The sequence below is a fragment of the Narcine bancroftii genome, chromosome 4 (assembly GCF_036971445.1).
Source record: "Narcine bancroftii isolate sNarBan1 chromosome 4, sNarBan1.hap1, whole genome shotgun sequence".
Lineage (NCBI taxonomy): Eukaryota > Metazoa > Chordata > Chondrichthyes > Torpediniformes > Narcinidae > Narcine > Narcine bancroftii.
This window is the reverse complement of record NC_091472.1, coordinates 104,871,928-104,890,794: the sequence shown is the minus strand read 5'-3', so window position 1 is coordinate 104,890,794 and position 18,867 is coordinate 104,871,928. Positions and strand designations below refer to the sequence as shown.

The following is an 18,867-nucleotide window of genomic DNA, read 5'->3' as shown; positions in this document are numbered from 1 at the left end:
GAATTTCTCCAGCAGATTGGTTTGTTTCTCACTTCTTTCATTCTTTGGTCTGTTAAATTGACCAACACTGAAAGAATTAACACTGCTTTACAAAGCAATGTACAAAAGTGCCGGAGAAACTCCGAAGGTCCCACAGCATCTCGAGGAAGTGAAAATTAACCAAAGCTTCAGGCTTGAGCCCTTCGTCAAAGCGTGAGCAAAACATGGACAAGTGCTCGAATAAAACACCATCTTGTGCTTCCAGCTAATTGCATCCTCTGCTATCTTGTGCCACCCACTTTCATCTTTTCGCTCAGATGCCCATACCTTTTGCTCATAACTTTTTCAATATTTTATTTTTGTTTTTCCATAAATATGCATAGTAAACTCACCAATATCAAAGTGTGTGTGTGTATATATGTATGTTTATATATAAATGAACTTACAAAAAACAAACAAAACAACCCTTCCACTCCACCCCCTCTTCCTTTCACAATATAAATTCACACACTGTCAGGACTCACATCTATCTTGACCATAAAAAATTCTCAATGGGGAAGTCACTTGCATTTATGGTATAACAGGATCTATTATTGTTATTTTTATTATTGTAATTTTAGTTATAATTATAATTGGGCCCCCTATGATCCAAATGCAGCTGCCATATCTTGATAAATATGTCATATTTGTTCTTTAAGTTGTATATAATTTTTTTCCATAAGTTTACAACTCTTCATCTCTGTTTTCTTCCGTCATGCTATCGGATAGTCGGATTTCCAATTAATCACAGTACATTTCTTATCCACTGCTAAGGTTATTTTAACAAATGAAATTTGCAATTTAGTAAGTTTACCACTTATTTAAATAAAATTGCCCAAAAGATAAAGCTCCGGGTTGCTGGTGAAGGCCATCCCTGTTATTAGTATTTCAGTAATATCGTGCCAGAAAGGTCTCATGTAAAAATGTTCCTATTTCTGTCCACCACCTAAAACATGTCTCCAATATTTCAGATTTTGATTTATGCAACTTCTGTAGTGTAAGGGATAATTGATGTAGGAAATTATATTTAACTAATCCGTATCTTGCATTTATTATTGACGTCATGTTATCCAAACACCAATCAGGCCAACATATTTGCATTATTGCAAAACCTAAATCTGACTCCCATCCCTCTCTCGATCTCTGTAAACTTGATTTTGTACTTTCATTTTTGAGAACAAAGTGCATCTTGATTATAAATTTTAGGTCTGTTCCCCAGCCAAATCACTAATTTCAAGTGATGCCAAACATGGCCCCCACCTTTCTCTTAGGAAGGATCCTAGCTGGAGAAAACAAAAGAAAAGCCTATTAGCTACTCCATATTTATTTCTTATTCAAAAAAAATAAGAGATCCCTCCACGTAACACTCATCAATATATTGTTACAGAGTTCTGTGTTGTGTATTGGCCTATGTGTTTGGCTTTATTCTAAAAAGTGACAGTTTGCCTTTAAGAGCCAAAGTGAAGGTGGACTGCTGAGAGAGTGGCAGAAAAATGATCTAAAAATTTCTGGACTTGGACAATAAACCACCACTGGGGGTGCTGTGGAGTGGAAGAAGGCTCAGAGCATGAGTCATGGTCTGGAGGACAGTTTAGAATGTTGGGATTTCAAAAAGGGGTGTACATTCTGAAGGCAGCCAGAAGGATCCGGACCAAGCCAGTTGTTCCTCTCTCTGCAAGCAACACAAGAAGACAACTTTGAATTTTGTGCTCTCTCTCTAAGATCTTTTGGCTTCAGTTTACCAAACAAACTGAATTTTGTTTATGATCTTTGCTTCAGTTGAGATCGAAGTTTTGTGAGTCTTGTGTGCTTTGTGTTTGTTTTGTCTTTAAGTTGGTCTGGTTGGAAATATAACTTAGACTTTAATTACATATGTTATATTTAGGCTGGGTAATTTATTAGTTTTACACTGTTATAGCAATTTACATATGTTATAAAAGGGGGGTTTTTGAATTAAAGTTTGAAGGTGAATTTTTGTTAATAAAATAATTGTTCATCTTTATCCCTTTGTGATATGCCTTTTTTATGGTTTCCTGGTTTGATCTTGTAACAATATCTTATTCCTTTGTCATACCAGGAATTCAATATTTTGTTACGATTCATAGCAATACATTTTTACATAATGGTGTTCTTAATGATACACCTGCTTTTTTTTAACAACACACTAATTTATTTCTTATCATATTCTAATCATATGTATTAATATAGGTTTATTCATCTTTTTTGTTATTAACTTAACATTCCACATAAATAAAGTCCTTCACCTTCTCCTCTTTTATTGAATTCCATCCCATTCAGATCCAAGAAGTGGAGTGTCTTCAAAGAAGAATTATAAATATCTTGCTTGTGCTGATAAATAATACCTCTTAAATCCGTAAGACTAAACCTTTCCAGATTATAATCCCATTTTATCTTTTCCAATGAAATTCTTGGCACTTTGTTATTCCATAGGAATCACCTTATATAATTATTTAATAATTTAAGGAGATTTTTAGGTAGTGCAATAGACAACGATTGAAAAAGTACTGTAATCTTGGCATCACATTCATTTTAATACAATGCACTCTTCCCACTAAAGTAATCAGCAGGTCTTGCCATTTCTGTACATTTTTCTCTATTTTTGCTAAAAGAGGAGTGTAAATAAATTTATATGTTCTGTAAATTATTATCTGTCATTGCTTCTAAATATTTGATTCCATCTATTTTCCATTTAAATCTACTACCTTTTTGATATCTTTCATAGTAAAATTCTTCAATTATATTTTTTCACTCTTATCCATATTTATTGTATAGCCTGATGCTCTTCCATATTTTCTAATGTTCATTGTATTTTAATCAAGGATTCTGCCAGGTCAGACATATATAATAGCACATCATCAGCAAATAAACTAATTGTATGTTCTTCCTGTCCAACTTTGAAGCCTTTAATATTCATATCTCTGCTTATAACCTCCACCAGTGAGTCGATATCTAGGTCAAAAAGCACAGGGGACAAAGGACACCCCTGTCTACTTGATCAACTCAAAGGAAAAACTGCTGACATCTCTTTATTACTTATAATTTTGGCTTGTGGTTTATGATAAAGAATTCTTGTCCAATTTATAAATTCTCTGCCCATACCAAATTTTTCCAATGTTTTAAATAGAAATTACCATTCTAATCGATTGAATGCTTTTTTTTACATCTTTGGAGATTGTTATACTTCGATTTTGTCATTTATATTATATTAAATAGTCTACTTAGACTATTTGAAGAATGTCTTCTTTTGACAAATCCCACCTGGTCTGTATGTATTAATTTTGGAAGATGTTGTCCTAATCTATTAGCTAGTGCCTTTGCCAATATTTTATAATCAGCATTCGAAAGTGATATAGGTCAATGTGAGGTTTTTAATGGGTCTCTACTTTTCTTCGTTAGCACTGTAATTATAGCAGTTGAGAAAGATTCCTCCTAGTCCAGTACATCCATCATAAGAGGTATCAATAGATCTTTAAATTGTCTATAGAACTTGGGAGGAAACCCATCCTCCCCTGGAGATTTGTTAGCTTGTAAAGTACTCAAAGCTTTCTCGATTTTTCTCTTGTGAAAAGGGCATCTAACTCAACTTGTTCTCTATTTTCTAATTTTGGAAGTTCAACAATTGTTAAAAATTCATCCATCTCCTAATAATTCTGATTTGTACAGTTTCATATAGTACTGTCTAAAATATTATTTATTTATTTTTGATGTATGTTATATCAGCCTCTGTTTTTAATGCATTTATCATTCTAGATGACCTCTCTGCCTTTACCTACTAAGATAAAACTTTTTGTTCCTGTTCTCAAAACTAGTAATATTTTGGTTTGGTTTTTAATGTAGTTTTTTTATTCTATACATTTGTAATATGTTATACTTCAGATTTTATTCTCTAATAATCTATATTTTTCTTGTAACTTTGTTCTATGATATTCCTTTTCCAATTTCATTATGTCTTTCTCTAAACCATCCAAGTCTGTAGTATATTCTCTCTTAAGATTTTTTTGTATAAGAAATAATTTGTCCTCTCAGATAAGGTGTAAACGTATCCCATATTTAAAAAAAAACTATTATCAGCAGAAGGAAGAATAGTTTCACAAAATAATTCTGACTTTTAATAAACTCACAAAAGTCCTTCATCCTCAGCAGTGTGGCATCTATATTTCCTTGTTTTTCCATTATCGCGATAGTTAAAGTTCTTGGCAAATGATCTGATAAAAGACTTCCCAAATATTTTGTTTTTACCACTCAATTTTTTAACTGGGCAGATTGTAAAAATGGAAATCCTTGGATGTGAGTCATGTACCCGTGAGTAGAATGATGGTCTCTTTCTATGGGGTTAAGCTACCTCCATATATCAATCAAATTTAAATCCTTCATAAATGATGTCATTTTTGCAGCTTTTGCCCTTGTTACTATTCTGGCTGATTTATCCAAGATTAGAACTGGGTACAAAATTGAAATCTCCTTTAACCAGTATATTTGGTTTTCCCTCTGCTGTTTTTTAAAAAAAGATATCCTTCATAAAGGCTTCATCATCATAATTTGGTGCCCAGATATTCATAAATGTCTGAATCTGCATAAATCTTATAGTGTGCCATTACAAATCTTCTGGCTTGGTCAGTCAGTGTCTCTTATTATTATTGGTATATTTTTATTAATTAAAATTTTATTAATTAAAATTCTCTTGCTTTTGAGCCAAATGATGATGATTGTCCCACCCATCCTCTTTTTAATTTAGCATGTTCCGATTTGTTAAAATGTGTTTCTTGTTGAAAGACTACATCTGAATTTAATTGTTTTAGGTCTATCAAGACCTTCTTCCTCTTCATCATCCCATTTATCCCACTAACATTAAGACTAATAAATTTTAGCATTCTATACATACCAATTTTTAAACAAATATTGTTTAAGAATAAACTGTTTCAATTGTTTAAATAATGATGATCTTTCTGCTTTAAAAAAACCCACATACAATGTCCCTGCCCTAGGGTGACATAATCAGGAAACCCCAAAAGCTTGCGGAATCTCTCAAGAAAGAAGAACCCCTCCCTTTAGTGCCATCTTTTATAGATACTTCTCTCTGGGCACCATTCTCCCCCTTACTACCCTGCTACTACTTTTCCCAAGTTTTCATTTTTTCTGAGATCTACATGAAGATTTTAATAAAATTTATTTTTCAACAATAAATACAAGATTTAAAAAAAACCCTTACTCAGTCCCATTGTAAACATTCTTCACAGTCTTTCATCTGCTAAAATTATTCATGTGATCGATCTTGTCCAGCAGACCTTGTCTGTCTGACTCCCATTTTTTCACATCTTTCTCCAAAGCTTTTGTTTTATCTTGTGTTTTTACCAAGTCTTCTACTTCTTGAGTCATTCTTTCCATTAAGTCTTCAAGAATTTATTTAATTTCACTCATCTTTTCAGACATGTCTCTCATTACATTTTCAATGGCGACAAATCAGTTGTCAAGTTTTCCATTTTCTCCCAGGATAATGTTTTTATCCCAACTCCCCAGGACTGCCGGTCCTGAGGCCCCTCTTGCGTTGCTCCCTTTCAGGCTTTCACTCAATGTTCCTGGCTGAGTAGAAACTTCCTCAAATTTTGTTCTTGGCTGCTTTGGTTTCTTAGTATTTGTTTTTTCCATTTTTTAGTAAAAAAATTCTTAATTTAAAAATTTTAACTGTCTTTTTGATTTTCTTCACAGAGAGCTTGATCAAAACTCAAATCTCTAAGTCCTGTTTGGTTTTGTGTCCCAATATGTTCGTTACCTTTTACTTCCTATAGAGACCGAATTACCTGCTGAGCTCCTCCAGCACTTTTGTGTATTGCACCAATGGCACAGCACCTGTGGCCTCTCCTGTTTAATGGCTGTGCAGTACATATCAGGTTGTTGTATCCTGTAGTTGCACTAGGCAAGCAGTGAGCGAAAGAACCACGCAGAGTCGAAAGTAAGTTGACTCAATTGACTTTATTAGAACTTGCACGCGCGTTTAAATCACTCAGACCTTGATGACATTTGTAACTCCCGGGACTTTTATGATGTCAACCACCACACCTGGGCTTGCACCACACCTGGGCTTGCCCCACACCTGGAGCTCTCGCAGTCAGATCTGCCGCAGACTTGCCTATGACCCCCCCCCCACCTGAACTGGCATTAGTAGTGTGGATTCCACGGCTAACACCTCTTTAGTCTGTTTGCATGGCCGACCTCGTTGGCGTGAGAATGGCACAGTCACGGAGTGCTCCAGGTCTAGGTGCGCTGGCTTGAGGTTGTCAGTGGTGAAGGTCTCCTCTTGGCTGCTCATGTTGAGGATGCACATAGTTCTGTTTTGATGCACCACCTTGTACATCCCTCGTAAGGCCGTTGCAGTAGAGTCTGGCACATGCCCCTGCAGACAAAGACATAGTCATGGTCCCGGAAGTCCTTTGGGGACAAAGGAAGGTGTCAGGCCGTGACCCGAGGTTGGGACAGGAGCTAGTGTACCGACCTTCACTCGGAGTTTTGGGAGCACTGCCATGGGTGTCTCTGTGCCACGGGCTGCTAGCACAAACTTGCCTGGAACAATCTCTGCTGAAGACGTGACTAAATCTTCTTTGGGAGCCGTGCAGATTCCATGAAATACCCATGGGAGCTCACCACCCAATGCGGGCCTTGGAGGCATGCCATCAGGGCTGACTTTAGGTGCCAGTGGAAACACTCTTCCAGGCTGTTGGATTGTGGATGGTAGGCCATGGTGCAGTTAGGGGGTGTGATCTGTGATCCCCTATAGAATGTGATGCAGGGAGGCAGACCAAAATGTGCAACCCAGCTTGCAATAAGGGTTCTTGCGCAGGACTCTGTGAATGTGTTAGCAAGCAGTACGGCTTCTGGCCACCTGGTGAACCTGTCGACCATTGTGAACAGGTACCTTGCCCTCCCAGGAGACTGGGAGTGGACTGACAATGTCCACATGGACTTCCTCAAACTTCTTGTGCGTCGGCTGGAAGGGTTGAAGTGGGCTTGACGTGTCTCTGGACTTTGGCGGTCTGGCAGTGTATGCATGTCCTGGCCCAGTGCCTGACTTGCTTGTGTAGGCTGTGCCAAACAAATCTATCTGCCACCAGTTGGATGATTGCCCGAATGGATGGGTGGGCCAAACATTTAGTGCGTCGAAAATGCAACGCCTCGAAGTGGCTGGACCGATGAGGCAGATTTGGCTGGTGGACATATCACAGAGGAGCTTGCTGTCTGTTGGGCTGATAGGGATATTCTCAAGTTGCAGGCTTGAGACTGTGGTGCGATAGCCCGGCATTTCTTCGTCTGGTTGCTGTGCATCGACAAGCACTGCATTGTCCATCCCTGGGGACAGGGATTGCACCGAGTGGATGGAGGTGCGACACAGTGCTTCGACCACTAAGTTGTTTTTCTTGGAGATGTGTTTGACGGTGGTGGTATACTCTGAGATGTATGACAGGTGGCATTGCTGCTGTGCTGACCAACACTGTGGTGAATGGGAAGGTGAGGGTTTGTGGTCCGTGAAGGCCGAGAACTTCCAACTCTCCAAGAAATTCCATACCTTGTCAGATGGCAAGGTAGAGGGCTAGCAGCTCCCTGTTGAAGGCGCTGCAAGGCTTTGAAAATTGCAGTCTTTTGCATTGAACCTGATTATCTGCTTTCAGGAGTTTTATTGGTTACAGTAACAGTTTGCTTTCAACTGCGTTTGCCCTAGTCATGTGGATGCTGCACTGTTAACTCTTTGTATGCCAACTATTTAGTAAATCTTCAGGGGAAGTAGAAGTGAGTGCAGTAAGTGCCCAAAAGGCAAGACCCTTGTGAGCAGGTTCAAGACTCATTTAACACCGAGTTTCAGCTCTTTATTTTTTCTTTTCACAAGCAATTCCAACATATTAATTTTTTGTTTAATGAATTTTCCTTGTGTGGGATGTTGTGTCATAATATTTTCATGCAAACTGAATGTGACAATAGCTAAGTTAGAACTGAGAGTGCAATGAGAAGCATTATCTGATTTCTAGGGCTGGTGTTAAGGCACTGTATAAATTCACAACTTTCTTTTGTACTTACACTAAATGTATCCAAGTAAACACCCTGGTTTGATGGTTTTAAGCTCAAAATAAAACAAGCCAAAATAAACCATGCAGCTCAGCTGAAAGAAAATCTGTTGTAATTTGCTTGAGGGACAAGTTTTGTCCTTGATCTTCTTTGCTCTTTATATAATACATTAGAACCATAGAACACTACAGCACATAAAACAGGCTATTTGGCCCTTCTAGTCTGTGCCAAAAATATCATACCACTAGTCCCACTGACCTGCACCCATTCCATAACCCTCTATGTATCGATCCAGTTTATTTTTAAAATTTAAGAGTGATCCAGCTTGTTCTACACTCCCACCACTCTCCGAGTGAAGAAATTCCCCCTAAACCTTTCCCCTTTCCCCCTAAAGCTATGTCCTCTCATATTTATCTCTCCTCATCTTGTGGAAAGAGCCAACTCTCATTTACTCTGTCTACGCCCCTCATAATTTTGTAAACCTCTATCAAATCTCCCCTCATTCTTCTTCAGTCCAAGGAATAAAGTCCTAACCTGTTTAATCTTTCCCTGTAACTCAACTCCTGAAGACCCGGCAATATCTTTGTAAATCTTCTCCAAACTCTTTCGAACTTACTGATATCCTTCTTGTAGTTTGGTGCCTAGAACCGCACATAATAGTCCAAATGTGGCCTCACCAAGGTCTTATACAACCTCACCATAACATTCCAACTCCTGTACTCATTACTTTGATGCCTAAAGCTTTCTTCACAACCCATTCTACCTGTAACACCACTTTCAGGGAATTATGTGTCTGTATTCCCCAATCCCATTGTTCCTCCACACTCCTCAGTGCACTACCATTTACCTTGCATGTCCTTTCTTGGTTTGTCCTTTCAAAATGCAATACCTCAACTTTGTCTGTGTTAAATTCCATCTGTCATTTTCTGGTCCATTATTCCAGTTATTCCTCTGCAAGCTATCCTCACTGTCCACAACAGGTCATCGGCAAACTTGTTGATCCAATTTACCACATTATCATTCAGATCATTGACATAGATGACAAACAACAATGGTCCCAGTCCCAATCCCTGGGACCACTAGTCAAAAGGCCTCCAGTCTGTGAAGCAATCATCCACTAGCACTCTCTGTCCTCTCCCTTTCAGCCAATTTCAAATCCAGTTTACAATCTCTCCATGGATACCTAGTGTCTGAACCTTCGGAATTAACCTCCCACGTGGGCCTTACTAAAGTCTATGTGGACAACATCCATAGCCTTTCCTTCATCTACTTTCTTGGTAACCCCCTCAAAAAATTCTTAAGATTCATTAAACACGACCAACCGTGCACAAAGCCATGCTGACTATCCTTAATCAGCCCTTGGCGGTCCAAATTGTTGTATACTCAATCTCTCAGAACGTCCTTCAATAATTTACCTACCACTAATGTCAAGCTCACCAGCATGTAATTTCATGGTTTACTTTTGGAATCTTTTTTTTAAAGGAACAACATGAGCTACCCTCCAATTCTGAGGCACCTCACCCATGAATAAAGATGTTTTAAATATTTCTTCCAGGGCCCTGCAATTTCTACACTCATCTCCCTCAAGGTCTGAGGGATTTATCTACCTTTATTTGCTGTAAGGCAGCAAGCACCTTCCCCCCCCTTAATCTCCATCTGTTCCATGCAACTACTGCTTGTTTCCCTTCCTTCCTTTTTCACCATGCCAGTTTGCTGTGTAAATACGGATGCAAAAAAACTATTTAAGATTTCCCCCATTATGAGGCTCCACACATAGTCGACCACTCTAATCTTCTAGGCGACCAATTTTGTCCCTTACTATCCTTTTACTCTTAACATGTTTGTACCAACCCTTCAGGTTTACCTTCACATTATCTTCCAAAGCAACGTCATGCCTTCTTTTTGCCTTCCTGATTTCCTTCTTAAGTATTTTCTTACATTTTCTATACTCTTCTAGTGGCTCATTTGCACCTTTTTGCCTATACCTGCTATACACCTCTCTCTTCTCAACCAGATCACCAATATTCATTGAAAACCAAGGTTCTCCATGCCTTTTAGCTTTGCCTTTAATTCTGACAGGAACATGCAAACTTTGCACTCTCAAAGTTTTGCCTTTGACAGCCTTCCATGCCCACCAGAATGGATGGAAGGGTCTTGGTTGATGCAATGTGCATGGAATGATGATGCAGAACTCCTGCGGGATTGCACGGAGATTGGCCATCTGTGGACTTCTGGGTATATTTTCAACTTGGCATCTTGGGATTTTTTTTGTCTGAGGCCCACCAGAGAAATCTTCGGATATAGAGTTTTAGAGTTAGGCAGCACAGAGCAGACCCTTCTCCTTAACCTGTCCATGACAATCAAGTTGGCATTCTGGGGCTATCCAAATGTTTTTTTTGAACGTTGTTATCGTGCCCGCTTCTACAATTTCCTCTGGCAGCTCATTTCAGATAGGGACCACCCTCTGAGTGAAAATGTTTCCTCTTATGTTCCACTTAAATCTCTCCTCTCTCACCTTAAAGCTACGTCCTCTACTCTGGGGGAAAAAGACTGTGGACATTCACTTTATCAATGATTCTCATGATTTTTATAAACCTCAGATCATCCCTCAGGCTCCTTCGCTCTGGTTTATAAGGATGCAGCCGATCCAGCCCTTCCCTATACCTCAACCATTCCAGTACCACCATCATCCTGGTGAATCTCCCTTGCACCCCTTCCAATTTATTGATGTCTTTCCTCTAGCTGGATGACCAAAACTGAACAACACTAGACCATCAAAAAACAGTGTTGTCTCAGCATCGCCTTGGTACAGCTGAATCATATTTATTCATATTCCCACTGATGTCCAACTGATGGCCAGATTGATTCCTTGTGATGAATGAAGATGGCAGAAACTCATTACCAGAGAGAGCTGGCTTGAAGGATCCATGATTAATGCTGATGAGATCCCAGCTACTTTGGCTGCATTGGGTCCTGTTCGATCACTGAAACTTTCACCACCTGCCATGTGCATCTCCTTCCAGCTCCAACTCTTCCTGCTTGCGTACTGACCCTGCCATTATAAACGGTGACTGTTTTAAAGCCTGGTGGTCAAACATTGAGAAAAGCTGTTTCTCAACTTCTTTACAAATCCTTCTGTGTCTCACTTTTGATCCTTCAATGTTTTGCAGATGAGCAAGAGTCTGTCCAAAAGAGAACTTTCACCAAATGGATCAATTCTCACTTGGCCAAGGTAAGAAGCTTTCAATCACCTCCCAACCTACTGGTGCTCCGAATCCTCCTCTTCACCCCACCCTTTTATTCAGGTGTCTGCTCTTTCCTAGTGAAAGGTTACAGCCCAAACCACAACCATAAAATCTAAAGCAAAGCCAGGATTCTGATCAACACTGACAGGTCAAAGTTTATCAAGTTGCATGGAAAGATCAGTGAATTAAATTGGTACCTGCTCTCTCAAGTCAGCCCTTGCACATATGGGGAAGACCAGAGGAATTATTTGCAATGTTGTGGTCAATGTTTATCTATTAATCAACGTTTCTAAATATGCATTGTCTGACCAATTGCATTCCTGCTTGTGGATACAAGATCTGGACAGATTTTCTGGCCCATCAGATTCCTGCTTATGGGACCAAGCTTTGGGCAAATTGACTGCCATGATTTTATATCCAGTGTACAACAGTCCAAAAACACTTAATTTGCCAAATTACCATTGGGAAAAGTGTATCGTCCTTGTGTCTTGGTTTGCCCTGGTGCTTGGACTGGTAGGTGCTGGGTCTGGTAGGTGCTGGGTCTGCTGACTGTCCCTGGGGCAGAGATTGCAGGGGTGGGGGGCTTTTGCAGATCAGTTGTGATGACCTTCGGCTTGGCTTGCATCTGATTGGCATCAGCAACATCCATGCTGGACTGTGGAGGGGAGGAGCATGTGCACCAGCAAGGTCCTGAGGGAGTCGCAAGCTCCGATGAAGGACTCCGGCCCCAGAATGTCGACTGTTTTGTTTTTATCTCCCATGGATGCTGCTCGACCCTCTGAGATCTTCCAATGGAAATTTTGTTGCTCTGAGTTCCAGTTCCTGCTGCCTGAGGGAATGCACCAGGTTTTTGCTCCTTCATGCTACCCTTAAGACCATAAGGTTTGGAAACAGAATTAGGCCATGCAGCCCCTTGAGTGTGCTCCATCATTCAAATCATGGTGGATGAATTTACCTCTCAATCCTGTTTTACTGCATTCTCCTCATCACCTTTGATACCCTTACTTAATCAAGCTCCTCTCCCTGCTTCTCCACCCCCCCCTCAGTCTCCTCTCCTCTTCCCCCCCACCATTTTATTCATGTGTCTGCCACATTTTGCTCATTCCAGCCCCATACCTGAAACATTGGTTACCCTTTACTTTCCCATAGATGCTGCGTGATCCACTGAGTTTCTCCAGTATTTTTGTGTAATGCACATTTAAATGTTCCTAATGATCTCCACAGCCATCTGTGGCAAATAATTCTGCAGATTCACCACCCTCTGGCTGACAAAATGTTTCCCGATCTCTTTTCCAAAGGGATGTCCTTTTATTCTGTAGCTGTACCCATCCCCCCCATCCCCCCCACCTCCGGTCCTCGATTCTCCCACTACTGGAAACATCTTGGGCCATTGCTGGTTGTTTGTTGGCTAGAAGAGTGGAGTACTGCTACCCGCAGCCATAATTGCACCCATTGAGGCTGGCTTGTCCCCAAGCTGAGCTTGCAGGAGAGCAGTTGCAGTTTCCATAACAGCCCCCAGCAGTGCGCAGCTTCTGTCTATGCTGTGTGGGCATCTGAGATGAAGCACATGCCACGCTGCTTTGCTCTTGTGACTTGTATATGGTATTGGTGGAGAGGCTAGGCTTTACACTCTGTTGAAAATGCCCCATGTAATGTTGATGCTGGATTCCTTTGTGATTCCTGATATAACAAGCAAGGTTTTCAGGAGGCCACCTAATGCAGCAAACATCTCATTAGCTGCCCTCTGCAGCTGTTCTGTTGGGTACAGAGTCCTCTGCCTCAGAACCTGTGTGTTTAACCTTGTGTCTTGGGGAACTGGTGGACACCCTTTACCTGGCTCGAGTCGTTCAGTCCCGGGATGTCATATTGCACCTGTCTCGAAGGTAATGGCTGAGTTAAGCACAGTTGGTGGCTGGGCTGGCTGAAAGCGTCATGCCAACCTTGTGCTCCTGGCTCTTTGACAGGAGAAAGATAGAGGAATAGGGGGTGAGGTGGTTGTGGCAAGTGAAAGGTGGCTGCTTGCACCCCTTCCACTTTATAAATTTAATGAGGCTGTCCCTCACAATGCTTTTATGTGACTTCCCTAAGAAGCCAGGCTGGGAACTAGGTCATTTTAATTGGCAACTGATATGATTTTAATTCCCATTGTGAAAGAATTGCAGCAACCACAGTGGAAGTGTATGACACAAGACTTTCCAATTCCAAAGGCTGGTAGGATATTTAGATTATTTCTCCAACTACTTGACTCCAGTGAAAGTGATTTTCTTTATCTCTTGTGCTGGTAGATCACATTAAGCTATTGCTTCAAGATTCAATGTTCTAAGTAGTATGACTCATGTTGACATTTGGCTATTGTATTGGCAAATCTAGATTGCCCTGCTTTCAAAGTATGATGTCTAGAATTCCCAGAATCTTTACTAAAATCCTGGATGTTTGAAAATTGATCAGGGGAACCAGCAGTTGAAGTGTGAAAGTGACTACTTTAAAGGAACTTATTTTCTTCATTCAAGACTCACGGCAGGGCATAAATTAACTTCAAGGCTAATGTTGATAAAGGTTTCACATCCTCTTGCATGTGGCGTGGGTTGCCATGGAAATGGTTGTCTCTGACAGGGTTGCTGTTACCATGGAGATCACTCCCACAACACCATGCAGCACAGTACAATTTTAAACTTCGGCCACACAAATCAAGAAGTAGGTTTGTTGGCTCGTATCTTAGCAGCATCATCCTCTCAATGACCAATATAGTTCTGGCCTTGCTATTGTTCACAAGAACGTTTGAAGGGGGATTGTTTCCACCTCCACTCCTTCCTCCCAACTGATGATTTGATACTTCTTTGAAGGTCTGTCATATATTGTGGATTGATATCCCCCTTGTGGATCAATGTGTCGCAGGGGTCGTCACTTCTTTCTTCATCTTCCAGCTGGCCCCAGGCTTGGAGATGCAGTTGAAACTGGTTTTCCCCTCCAAAAGTGCCCAGTGGTCGACTGTGACCTCCAGGAGTTATGCTGGACCCTTTAGGATATGAAGTATGGAACGTACAGTACAGAACCTTCCGATCAAAATGTGCCAACATTTATAAACCTACTCCATAGTCAATCTAATCCTTCCCTCCCTCAGTCCATAACCCTTTTTTCTTGCATCCATGTGCCTATCAAAGTGTCTTTTAAATGTCCCTGTTGTACCAGGATCCACTATCACCCCTGGCAATGCATTCCAGGCACCCACTACTCTGCGTTTATATAAAAAAAAAGAAACTCCCTCTGATGTCTCCTCTGAACTTTCCTTCACTCACTAGAAACAGATGTCCTCTGGTATTGAAAAATGTCACCATGGGAAAAAGATTCTGAAAGGAGAAAATACACAGTCACGGTTAGCCAGCGATTGGGGTTTGAATCCGGAGCTGTATGTGAGGAGTTTCTACGTTCTCCCCATGTCTGCATGGGTTTCCTCCAGATGCTCCCGTTTTCTCCCATTCTTCAAAACATATGGGGTTCTAGGTTAATTGGCATGGATTTAAATGGCTGGAATGAGCTTCTATTCATTTTAAATTTATAATCAAACAATTCACCTGTGATTAAAGTGCACATTCCAGATTTTATTCAAGGTTATTTGTATATGTCTTAGTTTGACCATGTAGAAATTACAGCACTTTTTATACATAGTTCCCTCATTTCATTTTGGGACATTTGGCTTCACTGTTGGTTGTGTCAGGCATGTTTAATTGCTTCATTGGTGCAGGTATAAGAGAGCTGGGCTTGCTTTTCAGCTTTTGATCACCTTTGGAGTCTGTTGTTGCCATTTTTCAACATGAGGACCAGAGTTGTGTCAATGAAAGTCAAAAAAGCCATTATGAGGCTGAAAAACAAGAATAAAATAGTAAGAGACATTGCCCAAACCTTAGGATTCCCAAAATCAACTGTTTGGAACATCATTAAGAAGAAACAACGTACTGGTGAGCTCAGTAATCGCAAAGGGACTGGTAGGCCAAGGCCTCCATTGCTGATGACAGAAGAATTCTCATCATAATGAAGAAAAAAATCCCCAAATGCCTGCCTGGCAGATCAGAAACACTTTTCAAGAGGCAGGCGTGGATGTGTCAATGACCGCCGTCCACAGAAAACTTTGAAAAGAAATACAGAGGCTACACTGCAAGATGCAAACCATTGCAAAGGTGGTATGCTTTGGATCTTGGGCAGTTCCTTTAAGCCTCCACACTTGGCTCTTGCCTTCTCTCTGACGCAGGTTAATTTGGGTCTCATCTGTCCACAAGACCTTTTCCCAGAATTCTGCAAGCTCTTTTCTTGAAAATTTAAAGAATTTTAAAACCTCATCCATGTATACATATTCCTCCCACCCTCCCATAAAGTATCAAAGAAAGAAAAAAGTTTGGAGAATGCTTGCACTCTCCAGTCTTATTTTTGTACTGCTTTGCTGAATCCATCAGGAAGGACTAGGGCATAAGTGCCAGGTAATGGAGGCACTCAAGTCAAGGCCTCCCTGTACGTGGATGGTGTTGCCGTCTTCTGTTCGGACTCGTTCTAGTCTTCTGCCAGCTCTGGACCTTTATATTTCCAACCACCACTGTGACATCAGCAGTATCACATAGTGAAGTTGATATGAGGTCTCCAGGAAGAGGAGGAAGGTTTAAAGTGGGAGAAGGGGGTCTGTAGTTCAGCATCAAGGTTACTGTGGAAGACTAGATTACATGGTATTCAAGATGAGATAGCAGAATGGATAGAAAGTTAACTTAATGGAAGAAAGCAGAAGATGATGGAGGAAGGTTGTTTTTCAGACTTTAACCCTGTGACCAGTGATGTGCTACAGGGTTTGGTGCTGGGCCCATAGCTGTTTGTCATCAATGTCAATCATTTTGATGAAAATGTACATGGCTTGATTTAGCAAGTTTGCGGATTGCACTAAAGTGTCTGGTTTTGTAGGTAACAAAGTCAGTTGCCAACAATTGCCGCAGGATCTTGATCAGTGGGGCAGGTGGGCAGAGGAATGGTTGATGGAATTTAATAGAGATGTGAGGTGTTCCAGTTTGGGGGGAGGGGTCTAATGTGAGTAGGACCTACAGAGTGAATGGTAGGGATCAGGGGAGTGTTGTAGAACAGAGGGAGATAGGTGCATTGTGGCTTCACAGGTAGATAGGGTGGTCACAAAGGCTTTTGGCCCATTGACTTTCAACAGTCAAACTTTTGAGTGTAAAGGTTTGGAGCCTCATATTGCAACTCTGTTAGACATTGGTGAGGCTTCCGTTGGTGAGGCTTCCGTTGGTGAGGCTTCCGTTGGTGAGGCTTCCGTTGGTGAGGCTTCCGTTGGTGAGGCTTCCGTTGGTGAGGCTTCCGTTGGTGAGGCTTCCGTTGGTGAGGCTTCCGTTGGTGAGGCTTCCGTTGGTGAGGCTTCCGTTGGTGAGGCTTCCGTTGGTGAGGCTTCCGTTGGTGAGGCTTCCGTTGGTGAGGCTTCCGTTGGTGAGGCTTCCGTTGGTGAGGCTTCCGTTGGTGAGGCTTCCGTTGGTGAGGCTTCCGTTGGTGAGGCTCCATGTGCTGAATTTTGGTCACCATGCTGGAGGAAAGATGGAAAGGGCACAGAGAAGATTTACTCAGAATTTAGGGGGCTGAGTTATCAGGAGAGGATGAGCAGGCAAGGGTTTTATTCCTTGAGTGCAGGAGGTTGAGGGGTGATCTCATAGAGTTGTACAAAATCATGAGAGGTATAGATCATGTGAATGTAGAGTCTTTTTACCCACAGTAGGGGAATTGGTAACCAGAGGACAGAGGTTCATGGGGGTGGGGGGGGGGGGAATATTTAACAGGAATCTGTAGGGTAACAATTTACACAGTGGGTGGTGAGTTTATTGAATGGGCTGCCAGAGGAGGTGGTTGAGGCAGCTTTCATGTTGTAATATTTAGAAAAAAAATTGGGCAGATACGTTGATAAGATGAGATAAATGCAGGCAGGTGGGAGAAATACGGTTGGATCACTGGTCATTGTGGGGAAAGTTGATTCCACACTGAGTGACCCTATGGCTCTGTCCTGAAGTGCAACAAGAAAAGCAAAATAAATTAAAAGTGCGGAGCACAATGTTAGAGTGAACAAATCCAGTTAAAGCAATGTGGGGATGCTGCACTTTACTGATGGAAGGTCCATTCAATAGTCTGATAAGAGGGGGAAGAAACTGCCTTGCATCTGGTAGTTTTCAAACTCCTAGATCCTCTGCCCAGTGGGTGGGGGTACAATAAAGAGAGTGTGATTTGGGTCCTTTAATATGTTGCCTGCTTTTCCTGAGCCAGCGGTTAGTGTAGTCAGAGCCGATGGAGGGGAGGTTGGTTTATGTGATGGCCTGAGCTGTGTTCATAATTCTGCAATTACTTGCGGTCATTTGTGAAGCAGTTCCTGTAATGGATCCAGACGTGATACCTTCTGTGGTGCATCTATAAATATTAGTAACAGATACTGGGGTCAGGCTGAATTTCTTTAGATTTCTCAGGAAGTTGAAATGTTGATGAGCCGCCTTAGCCATATCATTAACGTGTTTGGACCAGGAGAGATCTAAAATCTTGAAACTCTCTCCCATCACCATTTGTTGACCTTGATAGAGTGTGTGCTCCATGCTTCCTCCGGAAGCCGATATTGAGTTCCCTTGCTTTGTTGAAGTTGAGCGAGAGGTTGCTGTCCTACTCGGTGCCACCAGATTCTCTATCTCCTTCCTCTCATCATTGTTTGAGGTCTGGTCTACTACAGTGGTCCAGGATGCACAGCCTTGGAGTATAGTGAGGGGCTGATTTTGCAGCATTGCAGCGCACTGGTGTTCAGGATTGATGAGGAAGAGGTATTGTGAACATTCCTCCCTCATTGCATTCTGCAAGTTGAGGATCCAGATGCAGAGAGGCGTATGGTGAGAACCAGGTCCCAGAGCATGGAGTTGGGACTGTGGCATGGGTGTCCTTGTTGTCCAGCTATTCTTGGTGTGATTGAATCAGGGAAATAGCATTTGTCATGGAGCTGTTGTGACTGGAGATGAATTTATAGTGAGTTGGGGTTTCGTGAGTGAGAATCTATAGTCAAACACATAAGAACAGCCATATACATATAACATGAATGTCTTGCTGGCTGCAGCCTCCGTTACATACAAAATGCAAACACAAATTAAATGCCACAACAAGAAAAAAAAACAAAAATAAAAGGATAGGAAAAATAAATAACAAATATTCATAATTGTGCAAAAAAAAATTGTTTTAAATTTAAATTTTGAGATACAGCGCGGCCCACGAGCCCATGCTGCCCAATGAACCTACAGCCCCCATATGTTTTGAAGGGTGGGAGGAAACCGGAGAACCTGGAGGAAGCCCATGCAGACATGGGGAGAATGTACAAACTGCTTACAGACAGCGCCCGATTCCAACCTGGGTCACTGGTGCTGGAATAGTGTTGTGCGAACCATGCTGCCAACTGTCGGTAACACACAGATATTTGGTAGAGCTATAGTTCTTGCCATTGTGAAACAGATGGTAAGGGTTGAGAATT

At 41.4% G+C, this 18,867-nt stretch overlaps 1 protein-coding gene across 15 annotated transcripts in view; it reads left to right on the top strand.

The window, feature by feature from the left end:
- The window catches only part of syne1b (spectrin repeat containing, nuclear envelope 1b), a 665,691-nt gene that overhangs the window by 90,532 nt on the left and 556,292 nt on the right, over positions 1-18,867 (top strand). For 12 of the 15 annotated variants that reach the window (XM_069932310.1, XM_069932313.1, XM_069932309.1 and 9 more), the window contains exon 2: positions 11,262-11,323. In XM_069932310.1, the coding sequence (XP_069788411.1) occupies positions 11,262-11,323 (62 nt within the window). Of the gene's footprint in view, positions 1-11,261; positions 11,324-13,150; positions 13,220-13,970; positions 14,180-18,867 lie in introns of those variants that run through there. The other 3 variants (XM_069932312.1, XM_069932305.1, XM_069932311.1) reach the window with 3 other exon arrangements.